This window comes from Taudactylus pleione, unplaced genomic scaffold (genome assembly GCF_031769625.1).
Source record: "Taudactylus pleione unplaced genomic scaffold, aTauple2 ptg000484l, whole genome shotgun sequence".
Lineage (NCBI taxonomy): Eukaryota > Metazoa > Chordata > Amphibia > Anura > Myobatrachidae > Taudactylus > Taudactylus pleione.
The window spans coordinates 6440182-6464801 of record NW_028284886.1 but is presented as its reverse complement, the minus strand read 5'-3'; the positions used below and the strand labels follow the sequence as shown (position 1 = coordinate 6464801).

The window sequence follows — 24620 nt, the reverse complement described above, 5'->3', positions numbered from 1 at the left end:
TAGCATGGTTGGTTAATACTATTGCATATTGGGTTGATGCATTTGTAACGTTTTTTCCCCTCCAACACGTCGGGGGTTCAAATGTATTTGGTCGCTCACGTAATATATGCTGTTGTCATAGGTGGAAATGCCTATATTGGATACCAGTCTCCTAACTTTCAGAGTTCCGGCTGCGACTGTATCCTCCGTAATATTCTATGGCTGCGCTCTGGGAATGCAGAGGTGCAGATACCATCTTTAGGGTTGATATTGTTTGGTCCTGACCTTGACAAGATTGTAGTAACATTGGCAGTATTACTAACGACAAGTTTACCGCTTTCAGCTATGCCCACTACAAGGCCTCAGACTAAGTCTGTTAAGTCTTTTTTGTCCTCTGGGTCAGCCTAAAGGTCTGTTTCTTCGTAGACTGTCGGCATCTACAAGGGCCGACATATCCAGTACCGAGCAGGCCTGGACTGCCAGCCGATCCTGCTTCTGAACCTACGGATATCTCTTCAGTCTGACGGGACAGGCCTACAACTGGGAGATACCGATTTTCTCAGTTCGCCCGGTATTAGTGTCAAGTTGCCGCGGCTACGTGGGTAGGAGGGTACGCCCTCTTTACAAGGGCCTTACAGATCCAGAAAGCTATGCAGTTGTTGCGGTAAGCGGAGCTAATTGGGCCATCCCCACTATCTCAGTGAGGGACTGGTTGTTCTGTTTTCTTTCTGGTGCGGTGGCTGAATGGTCCTCTGTGGCCTGTTCTCTGTCTCAATTCCCTGAACCAGTTCCTAAAGCTACCTGGGCTCAGGAGGAAATCCCTATGCTCCATCATACGATGTTTGGAACCTGGGGACTTTAGGGTATCACTGGATATACAGGACGCGTGCCTACGGGTACTTACAGAGACCTTTCCTCAGCATGGGCTGAGGTTTGCTGTATCACAGCAACACTTACAATTTTTCGGGCTCTGCCTGTTGGGACTGTCCTCAGCCCCACAGGGGTCTACCAGCGTTTTGGATTTTCTGACAGTTCTTCTGTTCAGTATATCCCAATGCTCCTGTACCTGGACGGCCTCCTGCTCTTAGCGGGATCACCGGGGTACTTTACGGCCAGGTCAGGATGACTGTGGCTTCTTCAGGGTGCAGACGTTTAATCAACGGGGAAAAAGTCCTCCCTGCATCCCTCTCTGGGTATTCTTCATCTAGGATCCCTGCTGGATTCTCAGAATCTGAGAATTCTTCTGGCGTAAGACGGAATCTCCTCTCTTCCATTAGGAGTACATGGTTGTCTGCGCAGTCGACAGATGTCTTTACACTCTGGGATGCATGGTGGAATGGGCTCAGTTCCATTCCAGGCCTTTCCATAATTGGCTCATCTCCAGATGGAATGAGTTTTTTCTGTCGGATAACTGTTCAAACGATGATGCTCTCTCCGGAGGCAAGTCGGTCCCTGTCCGGGTGGCTATGGCCATCTCGTCCAGGGTTTTCTTTGCTAGGGACAGTGTCTGGATCGAATCCTTTTCAGTGCAGTTGGACGTCTGTCGATTCCACCCTGTCAATTAACTTACTCTGGCATAACTCTTGTTTCCCGGTGAACCTGAAAAGGTTCAGTCCGACAGGGTCAGGACAGTGGCTTCCTTTTTAGCAACACTGTTCGTTGGGTGGCAATGACAGGTATGTCACATATTCGGACATAGTCCGAGGGTCTCCTCCCGACCATCTCGGCAGCGTTCATTTCAGGAGCTCTCCATTGGGAAGCGGGAGTCCTCAGCTGTCACGACGTGCATCCCGGGGACTAGTCTCTTCCCCAAGAGAGGTTTCATCTCCTGGTGAACAGGGGGGCCCCCCCTGAGGTGACCCTCATGGCCTTCTGACTTTATCACACTATGGTGTTACAGTTCAGCTCTGGGGATTCTGAAGCAAACTTCAGCGACTCTTTGTCGGTGAAGTGGTCCTTCCACTTTGTGTACCTGTGTTCTCCGGTCTCCCTTCTTCCTCGAGGTCTTTGGAAGTGTTTTCAATCGAGACGGAGATGCTTTCCTGCTGGTGGCTCCTGATTGCCCCAGATGTCAGGGGTACTTGGATCTTCGGAGTCTCTACATCGATACTCCATCCCTGATGCTTCACTGCCCGGACCTGTTGTCTCAGGGTCCTTGGTTTTGCCTTGGACCTGGGTCGTTTGTCTTTGACTGTGTCCTTACAGTGGTCTTACGGCTTCCCTGGCTTTGTCATCGTTGGAATGATTAGAGCACATGGATCAGCTTTTGCTGGGACCTACCACAAACTGTGGCAGCCATAAATCTTATGGTATTGTACCTGTCGATACAATCCTCCGGTGTCCAGGATTTCCAGATATTCTGGCATTCCTTCCGGCTGGCTTGGGTTTCACACTTGGCCTGGTCTTCCTGACAGTGCGGATCTCTACACTGTCAGTATGGTTAAGATATGGAATTGCTTCACTCTGGTATCCAGTTCATCCTTTGGAGTGTTTTCTTGATTATGCCTCCATTTGTCCTCCCTAGGGACTCCTTGGGAGTAAGTAGTGGTTCTTCGTTACCTCCGGGGACAGTCAATGGAACCGCTGGTTGTGATAGCCATTACATGGTCTATTGCTTAGGCTCTCTCTTTCTCTCAGGGTGTTTATATCAACCAGGAGAGTGTCTGAATTGGGAGCGTTCTCATGTGGCTCCCTCTTCTGGAGGGCATCATGTCAGGGTGGGAGTTGCTCTCGCCCTGTGTTTCTTCTTAGTGGTTTTCAGGTTCCATATTATTCTGGAACTTATGGTACGGCCATTCTGTCCCCAGTCCTCTCGGCTGGTGTGGCCTCATTGACTGTGGTCTGGCCTCTTTGGATTTATGTGATCCGTTCAGGTTCCTTACGGAAATCGGACTCCTTATTGGTGGTCTGAGATTTCTGGTTTTCACAGGAAAGGATGGCCGGCCTATAACCAAATGTTGGCTTGGATGGCCTCGTAGGTCTTCCTCAGGGGCCTACCCATGGGTAGGCCTTCCTGTTGTTGATGCTTGTTTTTTCTCGGGCCATGTGACCCTCGTGTGCGGCTCGCTGTGGCGCCTCGGCTGTTTTGCCTTACTAGGTGGCCACGTGGTCTTCTGTCCACACCTTTTTAAGGTTCTAGGCATTGGTTTCCTTTGCCTCTCAGGATGCTTCCTTTTTGGCGACGGATTCTCCTCTCAGCACAGGAGCGTCCCCACCCTTGGTTGAACTGCTTTGGGACATCCCCAAGGTCAACCCTGTGGACCCCCTATGGACCCTGAAGTAGAAAACAAGAGATATGGTAAGAACTTACCTTTGTTATCTCTGTTTCTACGAAGTCCATAGGGTCCACAGGGCGCCCGCCCTGACGCACCTGGCTTCATATGGGCTGTGTGGCTGGTCACCGGTTTTCCGTCTCCCATTTCGGTGAGTATGGTTATTGAGTGTTCCAGTTTTCTCTCTCTTTTTCTCTCCTCCTCCGGCCTTTGGCTACTTACAAACTGAGGTGCCTCTGGCTTGGGGGTGGGGTTATAGGGAGAGTGGACCCAGTGCATCCTGGGAGCTAAAAGCTTTAACTGCGTGGTGCCCGGATTTGGTTCCCAACCTATACCCCAAGGTCAACCCTGTGGACCCTATGGACTTCGTAGAAACAGAGATAACAAAGGTAAGTTCTTACCATATCTCTTGTTTTCTCCCCGCCTCAGTGATGTCGCTGTTACCTAGAGGACCGTCAGGTTGCCATCCCGTGAATGGTGATTCACAAATATGGCTGTTTCCATTAGAGTAGTAATCTGACTTTTGTCTTTGTGTTGGAGAAGATCAGGCTCTCTACCACTGTTGGTATGATAATTGTGTAGGAGAACAACTCTATTCAAGATCTATATTACACTGATATCCATGAACCTGTTTCTGTTGAAATGCTACCTTTATTTCTTACCTAGCAAGATGACACGCTGTAGCTTCTCTGTTGTACGCAGGCAGGGATCCAGCTAAATGTATGCCCAGAGACAGCTGGCCCTGACCACCTTTGGTGGTAGCTGCCTGGACCTCTGGGAATGTTATCAGCCCTGTACAGTTTAGCTAGCAGGAAGAAGATAGTAAAATATTCGGACACATGGGTAGCAGGGTTTTGCTAGAATTCATTGATTTGCATACATCTTAACGAAAAATTTAAACTTTAATTTTTATGTATGCTTTAAAAAATATATACATTAGGGAAAATCGATAATAAGTAGACTTACTACCAGTAACACCCGCAGTATCTTTACAGCCCCATGTTCCTCAGATTACTATAACTTTATAGAAACCATTTAATCTATACCCTTATTTTTCAGTTTTTATTAGCAGAGGTTTAATTGGCAGATTGTTCCTTTTTTCAATCATAAGGTAATTGGACAGAGCAGATGGGGGGCAATTAGTACTAATAATCACCAAGGCTGTCTGTTTATGGTCTGTATGCTACTTGATGGCAGAAATGATAACTTGTGTGTATATTTCTCTTTGCTAAACTTTTTTATTATTATGAAAATGTACAAATAAAGTACGTCCATGCTTTTGCTGTTTTTAGATGTAAGTGTGTTAATGGTCACTATTTTTTGTACTCCTGCAGGAGATGAACGGCGTCCTGAGAAACATGCTGTCCGAGTGGTTCTCTGTAGGGTTCCTCCACCTGGAGAGAATAACCTGGCAGTCTCCCTGCGAGATCCTACAGAAGATTAGTGAGTAAGTGCACCGAATTTATCTGCTTATTTTAGCCACCTGCCCCTGCAGTAAGACGCGGGCCAGGGTTACCGCATGCTTGGAGATTGTGAGAGACGTCCTGTCCACACCGACAAGAACTTTTAGGTTTTGGCTGCCAAGATTATTAGAAAGCATTTTCTACTAGAGGATATTGCAGGGTGAGAAGGGGGAATTGACACCAGACTTTTAGGAGAGGAACGTCAATTTGTACTGCAATCGGAAATTAATATTATTTTGGGAAACTTTTATGCCGTGGTATAGAAAATGCAAACACTAGAACTACCGACCGTACACTCTGTGTGTTTTGACATTTTTTTTTTTTTTTAAATCTTTTTTTACAATGGGTAAAAAAATGTCTGTACATCCTTATTGACGTTGCAGGTTATTGTGATATACCATAATGGCTGATGTCAAGAGAAATCAGGTCAGACCGTTTCCCACCAGTAAAGTGACCGAGACCCCAGAAAATTCAAGTAAAGAATAAATAGCCTGTTATTGAAACAAAAGTGAAATTGAAAAGCCTAGAATACCCTGGTTGCATAAGTGTGCACACCCCTATACTAATACTTTTTGGAAGCAACTTTACCAAATGTGGAAGTCTGACGTGATGTATCTGTGTTTAAAGCTTTACATCACAAAGCCCTGTAATTGCTATTTCTGTGCAGTTGTGTATTCCCACTGTATCTCCTCAGCCTATTGGCTGATTGACTGAGAATCTTCTCAATGACCGTGTTTTAGACGGGAGGATTGGCCAGAGGCTACCACGGGGGACCACTGACCTTGTGACCCATCGGATGGATAGTAATTAGACCCCGTTATGAGTGGTGTCCCTCTGGAGAGTAGCATATTTTTCTATATATTCATTAAGACTGCTTTTCTAGCCTTAGCTGGCTTGGATATGTGACACTGACAAGTATTCACTTGGTAATTGTAACTGCTTTAGAAGTGTGGATAACTGTATGATGGTCCATCAAATGATCACGTCTTCAGCCTATTACATCTGGAGAGGTTATACTGACAGGCGTGTGCTCCTGATGCCAGAGGAATATAGCGAATACATTTTAAAAGCATGTTGGTTTTTTTTCCCTCTCATTTTCTTTCCATGTGAATAGACAATTGAAGTGTCTAGGACTACCAATGCCATAGGGACTACTGACATTACTGAGGTGAGGGGCACTATGTGCCTCATACTGTACTCTGTCAATCTGGGGGATTTGGTGGTTATTGTTATGGATGGAAGTTCCACATCATGTAGAAACTGGAACTGCAGTGGAGAGATCTAGGTCCTGGGAAAGGGAAGCAACATTGGTGGGGTCTTGGCCAAGTGAAACAACTGCAGTTTGTGGGGGTAGGCCTGGGAAAGGGCAGCTGCAGTGAGCGTGGGGAGGCCTGGGAAAGGGCATCTGCAGTGTGTGTGGGGAGGCCTGGGAAAGGGCAGCTGCAGTGTGTGTTTGGGTAGGCCTGGGAAAGGGCAGCTGCAGTGTGTGTGGGGGGAGGCCTGGGAGAGGGCAGCTGCAGTGTGTGTGGGGGTAGGCCTGGGAAAGGGCAGCTGCAGTGAGCGTGGGGAGGCCTGGGAAAGGGCAGCTGCAGTGTGTGTGGGGAGGCCTGGGAAAGGGCAGCTGCAGTGTGTGTTTGGGGAGGCCTGGGAAAGGGCAGCTGCAGTGTGTGTTTGGGGAGGCCTGGGAGAGGGCAGCTGCAGTGTGTGTGGGGGGGAGGCCTGGGAGAGGGCAGCTGCAGTGTGTGTGGGGGGGAGGCCTGGGAAAGGGCAGCTGCAGCATGTGTGTGTGTGGGGAGGCCTGGGAAAGGGCGGCAGTGTGTGTGGGGGGGGAGGCCTGGGAAAGGGCAGCTGCAGCGTGTGTGTGTGTGTGTGGGGAGGCCTGGGAAAGGGCAGCGGCAGTGTGTGTGGGGGGGGGGGGGGCCTGGGAAAGGGCAGCTGCAGTGTGTGGGGGGGAGGCCTGGGAAAGGGCAGCTGCAGTGTGTGGGGAGGCCTGGGAAAGGGCAGCTGCAGTGTGTGTGTGGGGAGGCCTGGGAAAGGGCAGCTGCAGTGTGTGTGGGGTGGAGGCCTGGGAGAGGGCAGCTGCAGTGAGTGTGTGGGGGGGAGGCCTGGCAAAGGGCAGCGGCAGTGTGTGTGTGGGGGGGAGGCCTGGGAAAGGGCAGCTGCAGCGTGTGTGGGGGGGGGAGGCCTGGGAAAGGGCAGCTGCAGCGTGTGTGTGTGTGTGGGGAGGCCTGGGAAAGGGCAGCTGCAGCGTGTGTGTGTGGGGAGGCCTGGGAAAGGGCAGCTGCAGTGTGTGTGGGGTGGAGGCCTGGGAGAGAGCAGCTGCAGTGAGTGTGGGGGGGAGGCTTGAGAGAGGGCAGCTGCAGTGAGTGTGGGGGGGGAGGCCTGGCAAAGGGCAGCTGCAGTGTGGGGGGGGGAGGCCTGGCAAAGGGCAGCTGCAGTGTGTGGGGGGGGAGGCCTGGGAAAGGGCAGCTGCAGCGTGTGTGGGGGGGGAGGCCTGGGAAAGGGCAGCTGCAGCGTGTGTGGGGGGGGAGGCCTGGGAGAGGGCAGCTGCAGTGAGTGTGGGGGGGGGGAGGCCTGGGAGAGGGCAGCTGCAGTGAGTGTGGGGGGGGGAGGCCTGGGAGAGGGCAGCTGCAGTGAGTGTGGGGGGGAGGCCTGGGAGAGGGCAGCTGCAGTGAGTGTGGGGGGGGAGGCCTGGGAGAGTGCAGCTGCAGTGATAGTGGGGGCAGGGGGCTGGGAACGGGCACTTGCAGTGAGAGGGAGGGGGCATTGCAGCAGCGGGGCACTGGGGAGGGTGGAGCTGCAGCATTGGGGCATCCTATGTTCTGGTAATTCAGGAAAATAAATGAAATCTTTAAATTTGTTCCTGTGGTGTCTCAGTGGTTCTGTGGTATATGCTGCCCGCTCAGTGCGGAAGGGTAAATGTTGCTGTTCTCTGTAGGTACGAGGCGGTACATCCTGTCAGGAACTGGACAGACATCGAAGCGCCGAGTCGGCCCATACAGGAGATGCTTCACTTTCACGCACAGTGCGATGCCTGGGGAGCCGCTCATCGTACTACATGTGGCTCTGATGCAGCACATCTCAAGCAGTATTCAGGTGAGTTGGATGGAGAAAAGACAAATCTGAAGTGAGCAGAATATTTCTTCATCAGGGTCCATAGGGGATCCACAGGGATACCATGGGGTGTGTGTGTGTGGTCGGAGAGGTCCGGGCACCAAACCTTTTAAAGCTTTAGCTCCCAGGATGCACTGGTCCTCCTCCACATATACCCCGACCCCAACCACAGGCAGACCGTTTTGTAAACAAGCCCAAGGCAGGAGCAGGAAAGAGGAGAAGGAAGAACCATATACTTTGTGTTCACTCCAGGTCCGGCGCTGGTCAGTAGCCACAATCTGTCTCCAGAGAAGGGTAAGGCTTCGAGTGCCTTCTTGGATCCCGTGTCCGCCGTCCAGGGCCGTAGCCAAAGGACCTGGCGGGCGACTACCGAGGTCGCAGATGCCTTAGAGACAAGGAGTCCAGTATCCAATGCAGCTTCTCCCAAATAAGAGACCGCTTCCTGAATATGGGAGATGTATGGCAGTTGTTCTCTGGTAGCGTCTGATGGCAGGCTCTCTTCCAGTGCCTCTGCCCATCCTTCGATAGCCTTAGCCACCCAGGCCACAGCCATAGCCAGAAAGCGAGTAGACTGACTTCAGACAAGTCTCTAGTTTTCTATTTGTGGCCTCCTTAAGGGAGGACGTAGACGGTAAAGGCAGCGTAGAGCTTCTGACTAGGCGTGCCACATGCCAATCAACAGTGGGAGGGACTTCCCCACTTAGTACACTCCTTAATAGGTAGCGGTTAAAAACATGCTAGTCTTTTTGGGACCTGAAACCGTTGGCCAGAAGTACCCCAAGCTTCCCCCATGAGCTCAGTGAGCTGTTCTGATTGAGGGAATTCAGCCTTAACCACCTTCTGACGTTTAAATATCTGGGTTTTAGGCTTAGTGTGAACACTACTGTACACGGAGTGCCTAAGGAAGATTTATTTGTCTTTTTTATTAATAATTTTTGGTTTTTTTTGTGGCGGGGGGTTATTTATTTTTAATTACTGTGACCTTTTTTTAAAAAAAAATCTTTAACAAATGTTCATGCACCTCTTTCCTTCCGTAGACAATGGTGGTGGGGCGTATATTTTCAGCATTGTAACTTCTGATTGGCAGATTTGAGGGTAATCTTGCTTACTGGATATCCACTCTGTTCATCTCAGTCTTTGGGGGCAATTCAGTTAGCCGTGGGACTTACCGTGGACTTTTAGCTCCCGGGTTAAGTGCTCGGTGCTATTCATTTATATTTCGCAGTTAGCCCCATATCCTGCGGTAAGCCCTGTGGCTAATGCGTGGCTTTTAACCAGAAATCCATGCCATACCTCATGGCTTATATTGCCCTTATGTGTTCCCTCTGTTCTCTATGCCGAATGTGGTTCCTACCATGTCTGCTGCTGTTGCACTGGAAAACAACCCCCTAGCCAGTTACATGACCTAGCTTACCGATCACTCCATATCCCTTTCATTGCCAAGAATGTAGACACTAATGCTGGGTACACACTATGGGCCTGATTCAGAGCCGGACGCTCTGACCAGAGGGCTCGTTCTGAATCAGGGCCCTCCTCCATTAAAATGGAGCGTCCTCCTGGACGCTCGTAAAGCTGTGGGTTACCACCCACAGCATATACGAGCGTCCAAAAAGATGGTCGCGATGGTCTTGACCATTGCGACCATCAGACTTGCGACGGAAACCCTGCGGTAGGGTTTCCCAGCCACAAGCCCTGGAGTGATTTTGGCTCTATCAGAGCCAAAATCACTCCCACTGAAATCACTAGTGATGTCAGTGGGGGCCGGCGTCAGACGGTAGGCGTTCCCATGGGAAACGCCTCCGTCTGGCAGGCACGCCCACCAAAGGGGGCGTGCTGTCAGTCACCATCGACAGCACGCCCCCTTTGGTGCGAGACCCGGAGCGGCAGCTTGGCTGTCGCAGTCCGTTTCTCGCACATGCGCACGACGGAGCTCCCTCTGTCGTGCGCATGCGCAGTGGGGAACATCGACCCACTTGCGAGCGTACTGCCGCTTGCGAGTGGGTCTGAATGACCCCCTATGTCAACGCATATGCACCTACCAATCGTCCACCCGATGTGTCTGGCCTGACATCATGACTGGGGCGGGCAATTAAAGTTGCCCGCCCAGTTGAGCTGTCACTCACCGCCAGGTCCCTGCAGCATGTGTACGTGCGATCGGCTGGTCGTCCGTACACACCGGCAGATGCGTCGATATATATCTGCAGATATATCGGGCATCTGCTGTGCTGCACAATCGATGCGATATTATGTCGGCGAATGACGTTGTTCATAGACATATCGGGAGTACACAACTGTCCGACATTCTTCTCGATATATTCAGCCAAACGGACGGTATATCACCCCAGCTTAAGGGCCTTATTCAGATGTGGAATGAAGCGGCTGTGCAATACCGTCCAGCAAATATTGAAATACTGTAGAAGCAGACACCTCCTGACACAAATAGCGATCCGGGTGCAGCGTCCGTAGACTTGGCTTCGGAAACACCATTACGACCATCTGTTGTGATGGCAGCACTAGTCTGAGTAAGCCTCAGCTTGTGAGGCCAGGAATTCTGCGATCAGACCCTGCCCTCTGCACTCCCGCTTCCGGAACCGCAGCCCAGGCACGCCCCCGCTCTGTCCGTCCCCCTCCCCCAAATGACACGCAGCAGCTTAGGGGAACTGCGAGCGGGATTGTAGGACCCGACCTGCATGTGCCCAGTACGGGTCCTACACGTGAATACTTTTCTATAGCGTTCAGATCTGAATCAGGCCCTAAGTTAGGCAACCCCGACGAAAGGGGCAATTGTCATATGACATAGAGAGGTGTGCCAGGGGAGGGAGACCAAAAACTGAGGAGGGGGTTGACTAAATGAGGATCCACCACCCTTTTGATGTGTGATGGGTTGTCTGTGGAATGAACAAGGCTGATTTGTCGGCTCAGCTCAGGAACTTCACATCTATCTATCTATCTCATATCTATCTATCTATCTCATATCTTTCTATCTATCTTGAATCTATCTCGTATCTATCTATCTATCTCGTATCTATCTATCTATCTATCTCGTATCTATCTATCTATCTCGTATCTATCTATCTAGCTGTCATATCTATCTAGCTGTCATATCTATCTAGCTCTCATATCTATCTAGCTCTCATATCTATCTACAGTCAGGTGCATAAATATTGGGACATTGACAGAATTTTCATATTTTGGCCTCTATTCACCACCACAATGGCTTTGAAATGAAACAAACTAGATGTGCTTTAACTGCAGACTTTCAGATTTAATTTGAGGGTAATTACATCCAAATCAGGTGAACGTTGTAGTGATTACAATGGTTTCTATATGTGCCTCCCACTTTTTAAGGGGCCAAAAGTAATGGGACTATCAACTCCAAAGCTATTTCATGGACAGGTGTGGGCTATTCCCTCGTTATATCATTATCAATTAAGCAGGTAAAAGGTCTGGAGTTGATTCTAGGTGTGACATTTGCATTTGGAATCAGTTGCTGTCGACTCTCAATATGAGATCCAAAGAGCTGTCACTATCAGTGAAGCAAGCCATCATTAGGCTGAAAAATCAAAACAAACCCATCAGAGAGATAGCAAAAACATTTGGTGTGGCCAAATCAACTGTTTGGAACATTCTTAAAAAGAAAGAACGCATCGGAGAGCTCAGCAACACCAAAATACCCGGAAGACCACGGAAAACAACTGTAGTGGATGACAGAAGAATTATTTCCCTGGTGAAGAAAAATCCCTTCACAACAGTTGGCCAAATCAAGAACACTCTCCAGGAGGTAGGTGTATATGTGTCAAAGTCAACAATCAAAAGAAGACTTCACGAGTGAATATAGAGGGTTCACCACAAGATGTAAACCATTGGTGAGCCACAAAAACAGGAAGACCAGATTAGAGTTTGCCAAACAACATCTAAAAAAGCCATTACAGTTCTGGAACAACATCCTATGGACAGATGAGACAAAGAACAACTTGTACCAGAGTAATGGGAAGAGAAGAGAATGGAGAAGGAAAGGAACTGCTCATGATCCAAAACATACCACCTCATCAGTGAAGCATGGTGGTGGTAGTGTCATGGCGTGGGCATGTATAGCTGCCAATGGAACTGGTTCCCTTGTATTTATTGATGAAGTGACTGCTGACAAAAGCAGCAGAATGAATTCTGAAGTGTTTTGGGCAATATTCTATGCTCATATTCAGTCAAATGCTTTAGAACTCATTGGCGGCGCTTCACAGTGCAGATGTACAATGACCCGAAGCATACTGCAAAAGCAACCAAAAGAGGTTTTTTAAGGCTAAAAAGTGGAATGTTATGCAATGGCCAAGTCAATCCCCTGACCTGAATCTGATTGAGCATGCATTTCACTTGATGAAGACAAAACTGAAGGGAAAATGCCCCAAGAACAAGCAGGAACTGAAGACATTTGCAGTAGAGGCCTGGCAGAGCATCACCAGGGATGAAACTCAGCGTCTGGTGATATCTATGCGTTCCGGACTTCAGGCTGTAATTGCCTGCAAAGGATTTGCAACAAAGTATTAAAAAGTGAAAGTTACATTTAGGATTGTTTAGTTTGTCCCATTAGTTTTGGCCCCTTAAAAAGTGGGAGGCACATATAGAAACCGTTGTAATTCCAACACCGTTCACCTGATTTGGATGTAATTACCCTCAAATTAAATCTGAAAGTCTGCAGTTAAAGCACATCTTGTTTGTTTCATTTCAAAGCCATTGTGGTGGTGAATAGAGGCCAAAATATGAAAATTCGGTCAATGTCCCAATATTTATGCATCTGACTGTATCTCTCATATCTCTATCTATCTATCTATCTATCTATCTATCTATCTATCTATCTATCTATCTCATATATCTATCTATCTCATATATCTATCTATCTCATATATCTATCTATCTATCTATCTCATATATCTATCTATCTCATATATCTATCTATCTCATCTATCTATCTCATATATCGATCTATCTATCTCATATATCGATCTATCTATCTCATATATCGATCTATCTATCTATCTCATATATCTATCTATCTCATATATCTATCTATCTCATATATCTATCTATCTCATCTATCTATCTATCTCATCTATCTATCTATCTCATCTATCTATCTATCTATCTATCTATCTATCTCATATATCTATCTATCTATCTCATATATCTATCTATCTATCTCATATATCTATCTATATATCTATCTATCTATCTCATATATCTATCTATCTATCTCATATATCTATCTATCTCATATATCTATCTATCTATCTCATATATCTATCTATCGCTCATATCTATCTATCGCATATCTATCTTGTATCTGTCTGTCTCATATCTGTCTATCATATTAATAAAAAGAAACTGGTAACCCTGTTTGTGTACTGTTTTATAATGGACTCGCATTTATTTGGTGTGAATGAATTTAGCACTTTACATTCACTGTCAGAATCCGTTGGATGCGGTAACGAAAGGGTCTAATTGTCTGATATAAAACAGCGGCGCACTCTAATTATAGCAGTGGGATGCCTGTGGATAGCGAGTGTCACTCAAGCCTCTAACTTAATAAGGAGCCTTTGAAAAATAATGAAAGAAAAGTGGTGGTAATTTGCTGAAGCTGTAACTTCACTTCAGACCTCCCTGGAAGTTTGGGGTGAGCCCACTGCGTGGCCCCGACTCTGTAGTAGTTATAGCCCAGAGAATAACTGCAGTGCGCATTTGTTTTATTAGCATAGAGGTCATGACCACTTGCAGGAGAGGGGCAGCGACTCCTTACTGCAGCATCTTTAATTGCCGGAACAGTAGCAGAAACAATGTCGTCCGTTGCCTTGATGATTGCATAGGCAATTATAGAACTGGGGATAGGTCGTCCAGACAATGACACATTTTGGGGTAGCAGATGTACAATAAATATCCTAAATAATACATATGGAGGCAATTTGCATATGGTTAAGCTGGATCGCTCTAGGTAAATATACGTACATAGGCAATTATTTACTTGGGGATAGATTGTCCATACAATTAAATGTTTTGCAGTTGCAAATGATCTATTATCGAAAATAGGGCAGAATGTTCTTCTTATAATCACAAATATGTAGATTAACATTAACCATCAGTTTGGCCAGCGGAGACTAGCGTCACAGACAGCTTTAATCAGAGCTGGCCAAATACTAAGGGTGCATACACACACAACGATTCGTTAACGATATCGTTCAATCGTTGTAAAAATCATTCACGTTCTGAGTTAAAACGATGAACGATTATCGTTCATGCGCGTTCACGTTTGTAGTTCAGTCAGACTGACCAACTGAACGATTTTCATTAAGGGAACATGCATAGATCGTTTGTAGTTGAAAAAAATAGTTCATTACACTTTAAAAAATCTGACAGATAATCTGACAGAAAATCGTTCATAAAATCATTGGTAACAAAATCGTTGCGTGTGTATGCAGCTTCAGTGACCTGTAAGTGTAGGGACAGCCAGTACCAAACTGGTTTCCTAACACCTATTCCCAATTGCCAGACCTGAGGGTCACGGGCATTGAATGTACCAGTCAAACACCAGTAATCTTCTGTTCTATTCCGTTTATAATTAATCTATGAAAGCTGCTATAGGTAGCCTGGAATCTCCCCTAATGAGCCCTCAAAGTCTCTCTTGGTTGAAATATTTTAACAAAAGTAAAAGCGCTGTATATTTATCCTGTGCTCTAATGGTGTAGCACAATTGTAAAGACAATGTACTGGTCTGTAAGGTCACTAATATAATGTAACAGGTTCTACAGTCCTAATAGATGTTATTCGGGTTGCCCATTATTCCTTGCCCTTGCTGTGTTCCATCAGTTACTGCTTTCACAATGTGATATTTTTAGTAAATGGATGGTGGCAGGGGTTAGGGAAGCCAATCCTGCCCCATTTTTGTCATTTTGGGATTGAAAAAAAAATCTCAGTCTCAGGATTCCTGGGAATGAATTGTACATAGATATTATTCCTGAACCCCTCCCTCCCTGATCAGATACCTTAGTCACACAGTGGTGGTCAGAAGGGGCTTCTCTGGTCATCTGTACACACCTGCAGATGCGGTATGTACCAACAATATATCACATTGTGTGTACCCACTACCCAGCATAACACATAAATGGACTTGCTCAATAATGGCGTGTATGCAATAATGCGTTTCTAGATGCACCAAACCCTTCACGTCTTGATACCAACTGTTTAGTTTTAAGGCTTGTTTACCCCAGTCCGCTGTTAAAGTGCTTTTTAAATGCTAACTAACATTTAGGGATCAATCCAATTAGGTGCGAGTAGCGTGTTTGTTTCTTGAACCTCACAGACTTCGTATCGATGCTCCCGAGAATTCTCCAATCCAATTAGAAATGCCTATTCTCGATACTCGCAGCGGAGGTTTGCGAATTGACTGCCAAATGAGATTTGAGAGAAGTGCATGAAAAAGTGGGGAGACCATCCTGGACCCCCCAAAATGGATTATTATTGTTAGCAGGACTGCATAGAAGGTTGTTTGTGGGCATTAAGAAGGTACTGTTTTTAAATAGTGTCAAATTACTTATTTGTGTTTTAAAAAAAGAAAAGAAATAATAATAAAAAAAATTATATAAAAAAACCCCCAAAAAACTTTTCGTTTAATCTCAAATTAATTAATCGAAAATTGCAAAAAAAAAGTAAGAAAAAAAGTAATTTTGGGGTACTTCGAGGGCACCTTGAAGAAAAAAAAAAATAAACAAGAAAACCAATTTAATTTTTTTCAATTGAAAAAAAAAAATATATTGTAATTAAATTTGGGGTGCATAAACCAACGAAAAAGTTGATTTTATGGTAATTTGAGGAGAATTATTATTTTTTTTTTTTACCCCCTAAAAATTACATGTAATTATTATACTAATTAAGCTACTTGGAAACTTCTAATTGCCTAATTAGTCATTAGGAGGGTTGTCCAAGTTGTTTGGCACAGTGGGCCTGATTCAGAGCCGGACGCTCTGACCAGAGCGCTTGCTCTGAATCAGGGCCCTCCTACCTGAAAATGGAGCGGCCCCTTGGACGCTCGCATAGCTGTGGGTGACCACCCACAGCTTATGCGAGCGTCCATGATGATGGTCAAGACCATCGCGACCATGGGGCTTGCGACGAGACCCTGCAGTAGGGTCTCGCTGCCGCAAGCCCAGGAGTGATTTTGGCTCTATCAGAGCCAAAATCACTCCCACTGACATCACTAGTGATGTCAGTGGGGCCGGACTCAGACGGTAGGCGTTCCCATGGGAACGCCTTCGTCTGGCAACCACGCCCCCGGCACGCCCACTAAAGGGGGCGTGCTGTCAGTCACCATCGACAGCACGCCCCCTTTAGTGCGAGATCCATAACGTCGGCTTGGCCGTCGTTATTCGGGTCTCGCGCATGCGCACGATAGAGCTCCCTCCGTCGTGCGCATGCGCATTTGGGTACCATCGACCCGCTTGCAAGCAGGTCTGAATGAGACCCAGTGTTCTGACATTTTAACCTGGAAGTGTGAATGGAAAAAATGTGAATTCAGTCTGACTGGTTTAGTGCAAGTTGCTAATTGGATTGCAAAATGAATTCTCATAGCGAATTCAAAGAGAAAATAGCAGCTCGCACCTAATTGGATTGACCTATTAAACTGCAAATAAATGGGACGAATTGAGCTCATTCTAACCATTGCTTTCTATAATGCGTCCCACCTGTTAAAAGTTGTAATGTGCTACCGGTATAGTAGTGTGTGTTGGTAAACGCACATTGCTTGTAATACGCATACAAGCTGCTTAAATAACATCACTAAAAGAACCCGTTACCCCACAAACATCTGTGAACGAGCCCTTAGGGTTAGATTTTGAATTACCATGTTCCCTTCTCACTTCAGGAAATTGTGAAGGAGATTCCTACGTCAGAGGCAGAAGATGGAAACAAGGTCAAGTCGGCCATTTTTTACTCCATCAGCCTGACGCAGCAAGGTCTGCAGGGTGTGGAGCTCGGCAATTACCTCATAAAGCGCGTCGTGAAGGAGTTGCAGGTAGGTTACATTGCTTAACTGTAACCCCACTTTCCAGATTTGGAAGACCGGAGATTAAATAACGGGCATGGCTTGTCTGAACTCTGTTCACTGCTGAATTTCAAGCTTGGCTGTCCCTGGCATCCGCCATATTGTACTGTACAGTGTGTGACATTTTGTCTGTGCGGCAGCCCGTCTGTAGGCAGAACTCCTGAACCTATGGATTGCTGCAAGGCTGTATAGTATCTCCTTTCCACAATGTGCAGGCCCAGAAAACATTAGCTAGGTAATTACCTTTCTTCTACACCCTCAAACTGCCATGAAAGCGCTCGTCCGTCACCAAAAGTCAACGTTTTTAGTTTCAAAATAAATAATTCTAAGAAGCCATCCTTTACCTATTCCTTAAAATTACGCCAAAGTCTCTGAATTTTCAGTTGCTTCAGTTTTTATTTGGGCAAATTTATTTTTCCTGTACAGTAATTGTATGGACACTCTGAGGCATTAACCTCCATGTTCTCCCCAGGATTTTTTTCCAGCCGGGTGGCATCAAGAAGTAGCCGGGTGGGGGCCTTCGCAATAATAAAATGTTTTAAACCCTGACCTTATAATGATTTAAACTGGAAATAACATTTTATATATATTAATTCTCCTCCTCTTATTAGATGCCCAGTCGTCTGATTATGAAAAACCTGCAAAGTGTGTAGGATCTGGTCCTCTTTATACAGCTCCCAGATACTGTCCCCACTTGCTGGCTCCCAAAGTGCCGGAAGGCTAGGCTGTTTATTGCCGGGTGGTGCACCCGCAAAAAACAGCCTGGGGAGAACACTGAACCTTATGTGTAGACTTTGAGCTGCTCTCTGCTGTGTCATTGGCCTTTGAGGTACACAATGCTCTGTATGGTTCTGTAAATAGGGCTTTGCTCTGCTATAGGAATTTGCAGAGACTGATGATGATGATTGGTTACCTGCTCATTGTACCCAATTACAGCACCCCGCAAGTCTCTTAACCATTGTTCCATAAGCAAAGTGCCTTTTATTTGTTTCTCGCAGGCATATTTCCCAGTACATGTGTGATTCGCTGTTAACAAAATGAGCCAATTTTTGCAGAAAGGCTTGTGTTTGTGCTGCCTAATTTACCCCTGATGTACTACTGTGCATTAGTCGTGCAGAGGATATTGCTGTAATGTACTGCAGAGCATCACAATCTGCATCTGACACAGTGCGGCTGCTTTCACCTGTTTCCTTTGTCTGGTTTTCATGTGTGTTCAGCAGCAACATAAAATCCTATGTTGTACATCACTTTCCTCTCCAAGCTTCTCACGGTGATGACTGCGCTACGCAGATCTGGATTACCTCCGGCGACTTTCTTTCCGGGTTCCCGATCTCCTGTGACCTGTCCGGCTTTTTACTCTTCCCCTCCCCCTTCGTCTCTTGTCCCTGTTGTAAGTCCCCATTGTTTTGTGTCTTCTCCCTCCCACTTCTCATCCATGTCCAGTTACAACACTGATTCTTCCGTCTGTTTAGTAGATATGGGAGCAGTGATAATATGCAGCTAACACCGAATGCAGTTGCCGACTCCATTGTCATTTTGGGTGGAGGGGAGAGGCCTGGTCTTACCCTATGTAAACCCCCCCCCCCCCCACAAATCTATGGAGAGCCCTAGAACATTTAAAAGCCTCTGTTACTGGACTTTACCGCACTAAGGGGTATATTTACTAGAGTGCGGGTTTTTAGAAGTGGAGATGTTGACCCTAGCAACCAATCCGATTCTAGCTATTTTCTTCTAGAAGGTGCTAGATAAATAAGTAGAATGTGATTGGTTGCTATGGGCAACATCGCCACTTCTAAAAACCTGCACTTTAGTAATTATACCCCTAAGGGCGGGGATTCAATTCAATCTTTGTTTGGGGCATCTTAACTAATGGGCATCTATCAGAGTAATTCAATTGTTTTTCCGATAGACGCCTATTAGTGTGTAATGCACCGAGAAGCGCCAGGTTTAGACGCTCAAAACGTCTAATCCCGACTAAACTCCTGGTTTGGGCGTCTAAAGTCCTAGTTTGTGTGCCCAAAGTTTGGACTTTGCACACATTATTCTTGCACCTCAGGAGGCTGCACGAAAAATGTCTGTTGCAGCTAATGGACGTCGGTCAGACCAACAAATGAATTGCTCTGATAGATGCCCAAAAAAACAATTGAATTCCCCCCCAAAGAGTCACACTTAGGCAGGTATGCCATTTATAAACCTAACCTTACTAAAGCTTCCAGAGTACCCAAGTCCCCGGCAAACGTCTGTGATGCCTTCATGGAGAACTGGATGTGGCTGTATCTGCAAATTCCTCCATGACTGTCAGCCAATCCCCTTTCGCCACAAGGCGATGCCATTGTCTTTGTCTCCCTACTTTTGGCAGGCACTGTGCTGTCACTGACTGGCATATGGGTCGTCTTTCTTTTGGTATTCTGGGAGGATCGGACATCCGTCCCTCATTCACATTGAGTTTTCTGGGTTGCTTGGTGGTTTATAGATCACTCTGCTGTACTGGCCATCTTGCTCTGGAACAAAGGAGACCATGAGATAAGTCACCTGCGCTACCTGGCGCACCCTTAGGGGGACAGGGAACAAAATTGTCCCAAGGGAAAATGCAGCACTATTACAGCAATGAAAGGGGCTTTGGTGACACCCCTGGGCTTTGAGAACTGCTCCCCAAACTCCCAGTAGGGGGAGGTCGCAGGCCGGCTTAATCTTAATAAAACTCTCTATACCACTGTCCTGCCAATACGACGGCTTTTCCACAATTCTCACTGCAGAAAATAGATGTTTTCTCCAAATAATTCAAGGATAGCGTTTTTTTTTTTTTTTTTAAATCGCTACCTCATTTGTGCTGTTTAAAGACTCTTCTTATTCCTTTCAATTAAATTGACCCCAGATTTGCGACAGGCACTTAACCAGCAAGTCAGTGCGTCTGTGCATTTCTGTAATGTACATTGCGCCGGACATGTACGTTTGTTTTTTTCTGGATATTTATCTTGCAAAATGAGTATAAAGAAAAGTACATACCTGTGTGTGTGGAAAGGGAAAACTCTGGCGAATATTGTTTTTATCAACTGATCTAATTCCTGTCTTGGGACAGTTTTTAATAAGTCACGTGATCACTGCGACCTTACAGCAGTCTTGGGACCACGGCGCAAGTTCTTACGTTATCATCCTGTTATCAGCACTTTTCTGTGTGTATTCTGTATGTTCAACAGAAAGCTAAATAGATTATCTATTTCCAACTGTTAAATATGTGTTATATAGGCAGCTTGTTAATTACACCCCTCTGTATGAAGAAATGTTTGTTCTATTGGTACTCATTAGCTGCATAAAGTAAAGCATCTATCATGTGGACAATATTATTATAGGGTATGCAGTCGGGAAGCCGGAGGACCTAATCCCAACAGCCGGCTTCCCGACTGCTTAATCCCGGCGAGGGTTAAATGACAGGCGTCATTCCGACGGCCGAAATATCGGGCGGTCCCCAGGCAATCCGCTGCCCGACCACCCACCCGATACACCGATATTTATCTAGGTCGAAAATAGAATCTGATATGTTGCTATGGGCAACATCTCCACTCCTAAAAACCCGCAAATTAGTAACTATAACCCTAGGTGTATGAAGACGTGTATGTATGTGTGTGTATGTATATATATATATATATATATATATATATATATATATAAATATAATATAATATAATTTGTTTTTAAGCTTTTCCATGTAATGACTATCTATATGGCAGATGAGGAACATGCCTGTCTGAGGTGTCTTTGTGTCTTATTCTTCCCATCAGACAGGACTATGATGAAGAACAAGGTTATAGAGTGTGAGGAGATCTATTGTAGGCAGGAAATATTACTATCAAAAACTTTGTAACCTTTCACTTAAGAGGATTTCAGTCCACACTGGCACGCTGAGAAATGCCGCTCAGATTTATCGGTTGAATGATTTATTTTTTTTCTTTCTTCAAATTTTATTATTTTGATTTATTTTTTTCCTTCCCATATGAACGTAATCGTTGATAAGAGTCTTTCATCAAGTCACAGACAATCTGTTTTATTCCCCCTAATGCTTATCAGCTCCGCACAGGACACAGGTGCCGTTGAATCAAGATGCCTTATGAAGAGCTTTTTATATCTTCACAATAACATTTTTTATTCCTTTTGAATCCGTTTTTTTTCAATAATGGTTTGATGCGATCACTTTTTTTTTTAACAATATGTCCTTACACGTCTGTAAGCTCATCCTGTTTTTTTTTTTTATACTTTTTCCTTGTGGAACCATGAATGTTGGGCTCCCCTCTAAGACCTCAGTTGCAGCGCTTCGGATCATGTGTATGTATTCTCTATTGAACATCCGGGCAGCACCATTGGCATAGTGGTTAGCATTCCTGACTTAGGCAGTATTTGTGTGGAGTTTGCGTGTCGACCCGGTCTTTGCTTGAGTTTCTCTGGTGCCTCCTGTTTCCACCCACACTCCAAAAACATAGTTAGGTTAATTGGGTTCTAACAAAAAGTTAACCCTAGTGTGAGTGTGTGTGTGTGTGTATGTGACGGGGAGTGTAGAGTGTGAGCTACTCAGGGGGAGGGACTGATGTACATTAATATATTTCCTGTATAACGCTATGGAATATCTGTGCACTGTATAAATTAATCTATAAATAAATCTCTTTCTATAGCCCATGGTTGATACGATTTAGCGCGTATTCTACAAATATTATGGCCCTCTCTTCTAATGTGTCACTTACACTGGCACGCTAATGGCTGAAAATCTAATAGTGCCTCTGAATATCCAAAATAGCTTTCAAATGTGGCCATTGTTGACGATATGACCATTGCTGTTTGCAGCTTGAGCTTTTAAAGTTACTACCATGGCTTTATATGTTGTACTTTATAGCCATGTATTTTTTTTTTTTTTTTTATTATAAACACAGTACATACAAATTAAAATCTAATGACAGATGTGCACAAATTAGTTAATTATTGCATTTATCCATTGAATATGGGATTATCTCTACCAATCCATGACTTCTGCACCCGTGGTGCACGGTGAAAATTGAGTAAAGGCCTCCTTTATCAATGCTGTGCTTATCATACAATAATATGGGGCTATTGCCGTTAGAATCGGTACTTGCTTTACATGACACAGCGCCTCGCTGAGGAGCAAGTGAGATTGTGCAAAATGTTCATTTGTACCTTGTATAAGTTAGACCTTTAATTTTCTATGTGAAAATTTAAATCCTCTGGGGAGCTATTTTATACAGAATAAATCCACCTTGTTTTCTCTTATAATATAGACCCAGGCTTGTGCGTGATATATTAACATGTCATACTGTTTCTGACCTCGATGCCTTGCATAAGAGTAGGTTAAGATTACACACAGTACAGGCATATTGTGAATGCCAACTACAAGCAACTTGTAATGGGTGAAATATTGCTGCTAAAGGATTATTTGCTTTCAGTATTAACTCATTAGAGAGGACCCTAACCAACTTAATGATCATTGGCTTTGCTATTTATTTATATGTAATATGTGTTAATGTGGTCCCAGTGGCTCAGAGATCCCAGCAGGATGGCGAGTTGCTGAAATCTGGTCTCTACTAGTTGCTGTCTGAGCTGTCCAGGGTGCTGAAGCAAAACTGTGTCCTGGCTGGAGTAGTTCTGTTCAATCCAGTCCGAATGACATTAGTTTAAAGCTCAGCAATGTTTAGAAAACGTCTCGTCCCCCTCACCGTGTTATTTAAACATTTTTGGAAATTATTTCTAAACTGGGCGTGCGTAGACATAGAGCATCTACAAGTCTGTCAGGCACATCTTAGTTGCTTCTTGCCAACTGCTGAATGGGCATAACTGCGTGGCAACTGGATGTTTGCACGTGTAAGTGTCCTTTTGAGCGTGTAGTCGGTAGCGACCTACCCTGAGTTAAGCGTATGCAGAGATCGCACCGTTTTCATCTGCATCGTATGTACGAAGCACGTGGTAGGGGTTAGTGCTGACAGCTGCTTCGGTAGGCCAGGAGCTATGGATGTGTCCGACTATAGTATATGCGGATTTTTGCACAGGACTTCTGAACGGTAAAATCGGCCGGGATTACGACTGCTTTACATTCAACTCAGAATCGGGCCCTTATTCTTTAACAATGTACTGTAAATGAGTTTCTACAGATGTGTCCTCGTACAGATAGTCTCAATGCACCATGTAGTGCGACTTGCCTGGCATGAGTGAGCCGCCAAGTCCCGTGCAACTCTGCTAGGTTTGGGCGTTTTATTTCTTTTTACAAAAATGCATCTGAGGCCCGCATTCAATTTGGAGCGAAAAGCCGAGATTGGCAAAACTTTTTCGCCGATGATGTAATTTTGCCAGGCGGAAAAGTATCACCGTGTTCAATTCAAAGACTTTCTGCCCCATTGCAATGCAATAGGCAAAAAAGTTTTATGAATAGCAGTCGGGAAAAAAGTGCAGAATTGGGGTTTTGGGGTGCAACATTGCGGGAACCCCCGTGCAGCCTTAAAATTCTTAAAAAATACTTAAGTACACCCCGAAAAAATTACTTTCATTTTGGGGTCGAAAAAAAAAAGTTGTGGAACAAAGTTGAAAACTAGCGAAATAGACTACAGGGGGGTCCCCTAGTATGTCCCAGGTGTTTATTTGATTGCAGGTGTTTGCGGCAGTTGGATTTTTAACTTATTTTTAAACGATACTTTAGCAACTTTAAAATATGCTACCCCCCCCCCATTTTCAGGTACCCAAAATTTGCAGGGACTAGTTATTTTCTCCAGAAAATAAAACAAAATGCTATTCTTCACCATGTATGCAAATGCACAAAACAGCGCCTATTGAGACCATTTAAAAACACCAAATACCTTCAGCAGGCCAATTCGGGGGTATCCATAGTGATCCCCCCCATGTCAGTGCATCTTTTGGGGGGTGCCAGGCTGAATACCCCCATTTTGGAGAGGACTTTCCGCCTGTTCAAGTATCGCCGGGTGCCGTTTTCGCGTACTTTCATATTGAATACGGGGAATCGCGGGGACGCGCGCGACAAGTTTCCGCACCCAAAACACGCGATATATAGGCGAAAAGTCCACCAGGCGAAAAAGTATTGCGGGTGCGAAACATATTGAATACGGGCCTATGTCGCAATGTGATGTGACTAGCTGATGAATTTAAGTGATGCTGATTAGTTTGATATGTGACACTTGTATTAATGAAGCAAACGCCAGTTTAGCATTTATTTTTTCATCTGCAAATACTGTACATTTCCTTTACTGTCTATTTTTTATATATTTATTTTAAGCATTTTTTTTTTTTTTTTTTTAATTGTTTTCCATTTATCTCATGTATGTGTTATGGCCGTTCTAGTGAGGATAGAAAAACACATATCAACCTGCAATACGCAACAATTTGAGTGACTTGTTCGCAAGGGGAATCCTTGCTTTGTGTACACACGGCCTGTCTCCACCTGCAGCGTCAGTCACCTAATGTCACTGGGCTTTTAAATCCAGCAACGTCATAGGTGGGAGGAGTCGAAGGGAAGCCACGTACAGGTCTGCCGCCAGTACGGCTACACAAGATGTAACATAACTGTATGTCCTCATACACCTAGCCTCAATACACCTGTGCAACTGGGCTTCCACCAAGCGTCTCTTTGCCTGAAATGCAACACTTGTATGTCTGTGTGCGTCTGACAAAGGAACTTGACATGAAAAAAAGCTGCGGCCGCTG

At 45.4% G+C, this 24620-nt stretch overlaps 1 protein-coding gene across 1 annotated transcript in view; it reads left to right on the top strand.

Moving 5' to 3' along the window:
* Positions 1–24620, top strand: part of MLYCD (malonyl-CoA decarboxylase) — a 62088-nt gene that overhangs the window by 18235 nt on the left and 19233 nt on the right. The window contains 4 exon segments of the mRNA XM_088449402.1: positions 4586–4698; positions 7653–7692; positions 7694–7810; positions 16731–16880. Coding sequence (XP_088305528.1) covers positions 4586–4698; positions 7653–7692; positions 7694–7810; positions 16731–16880 — 420 coding nt within the window.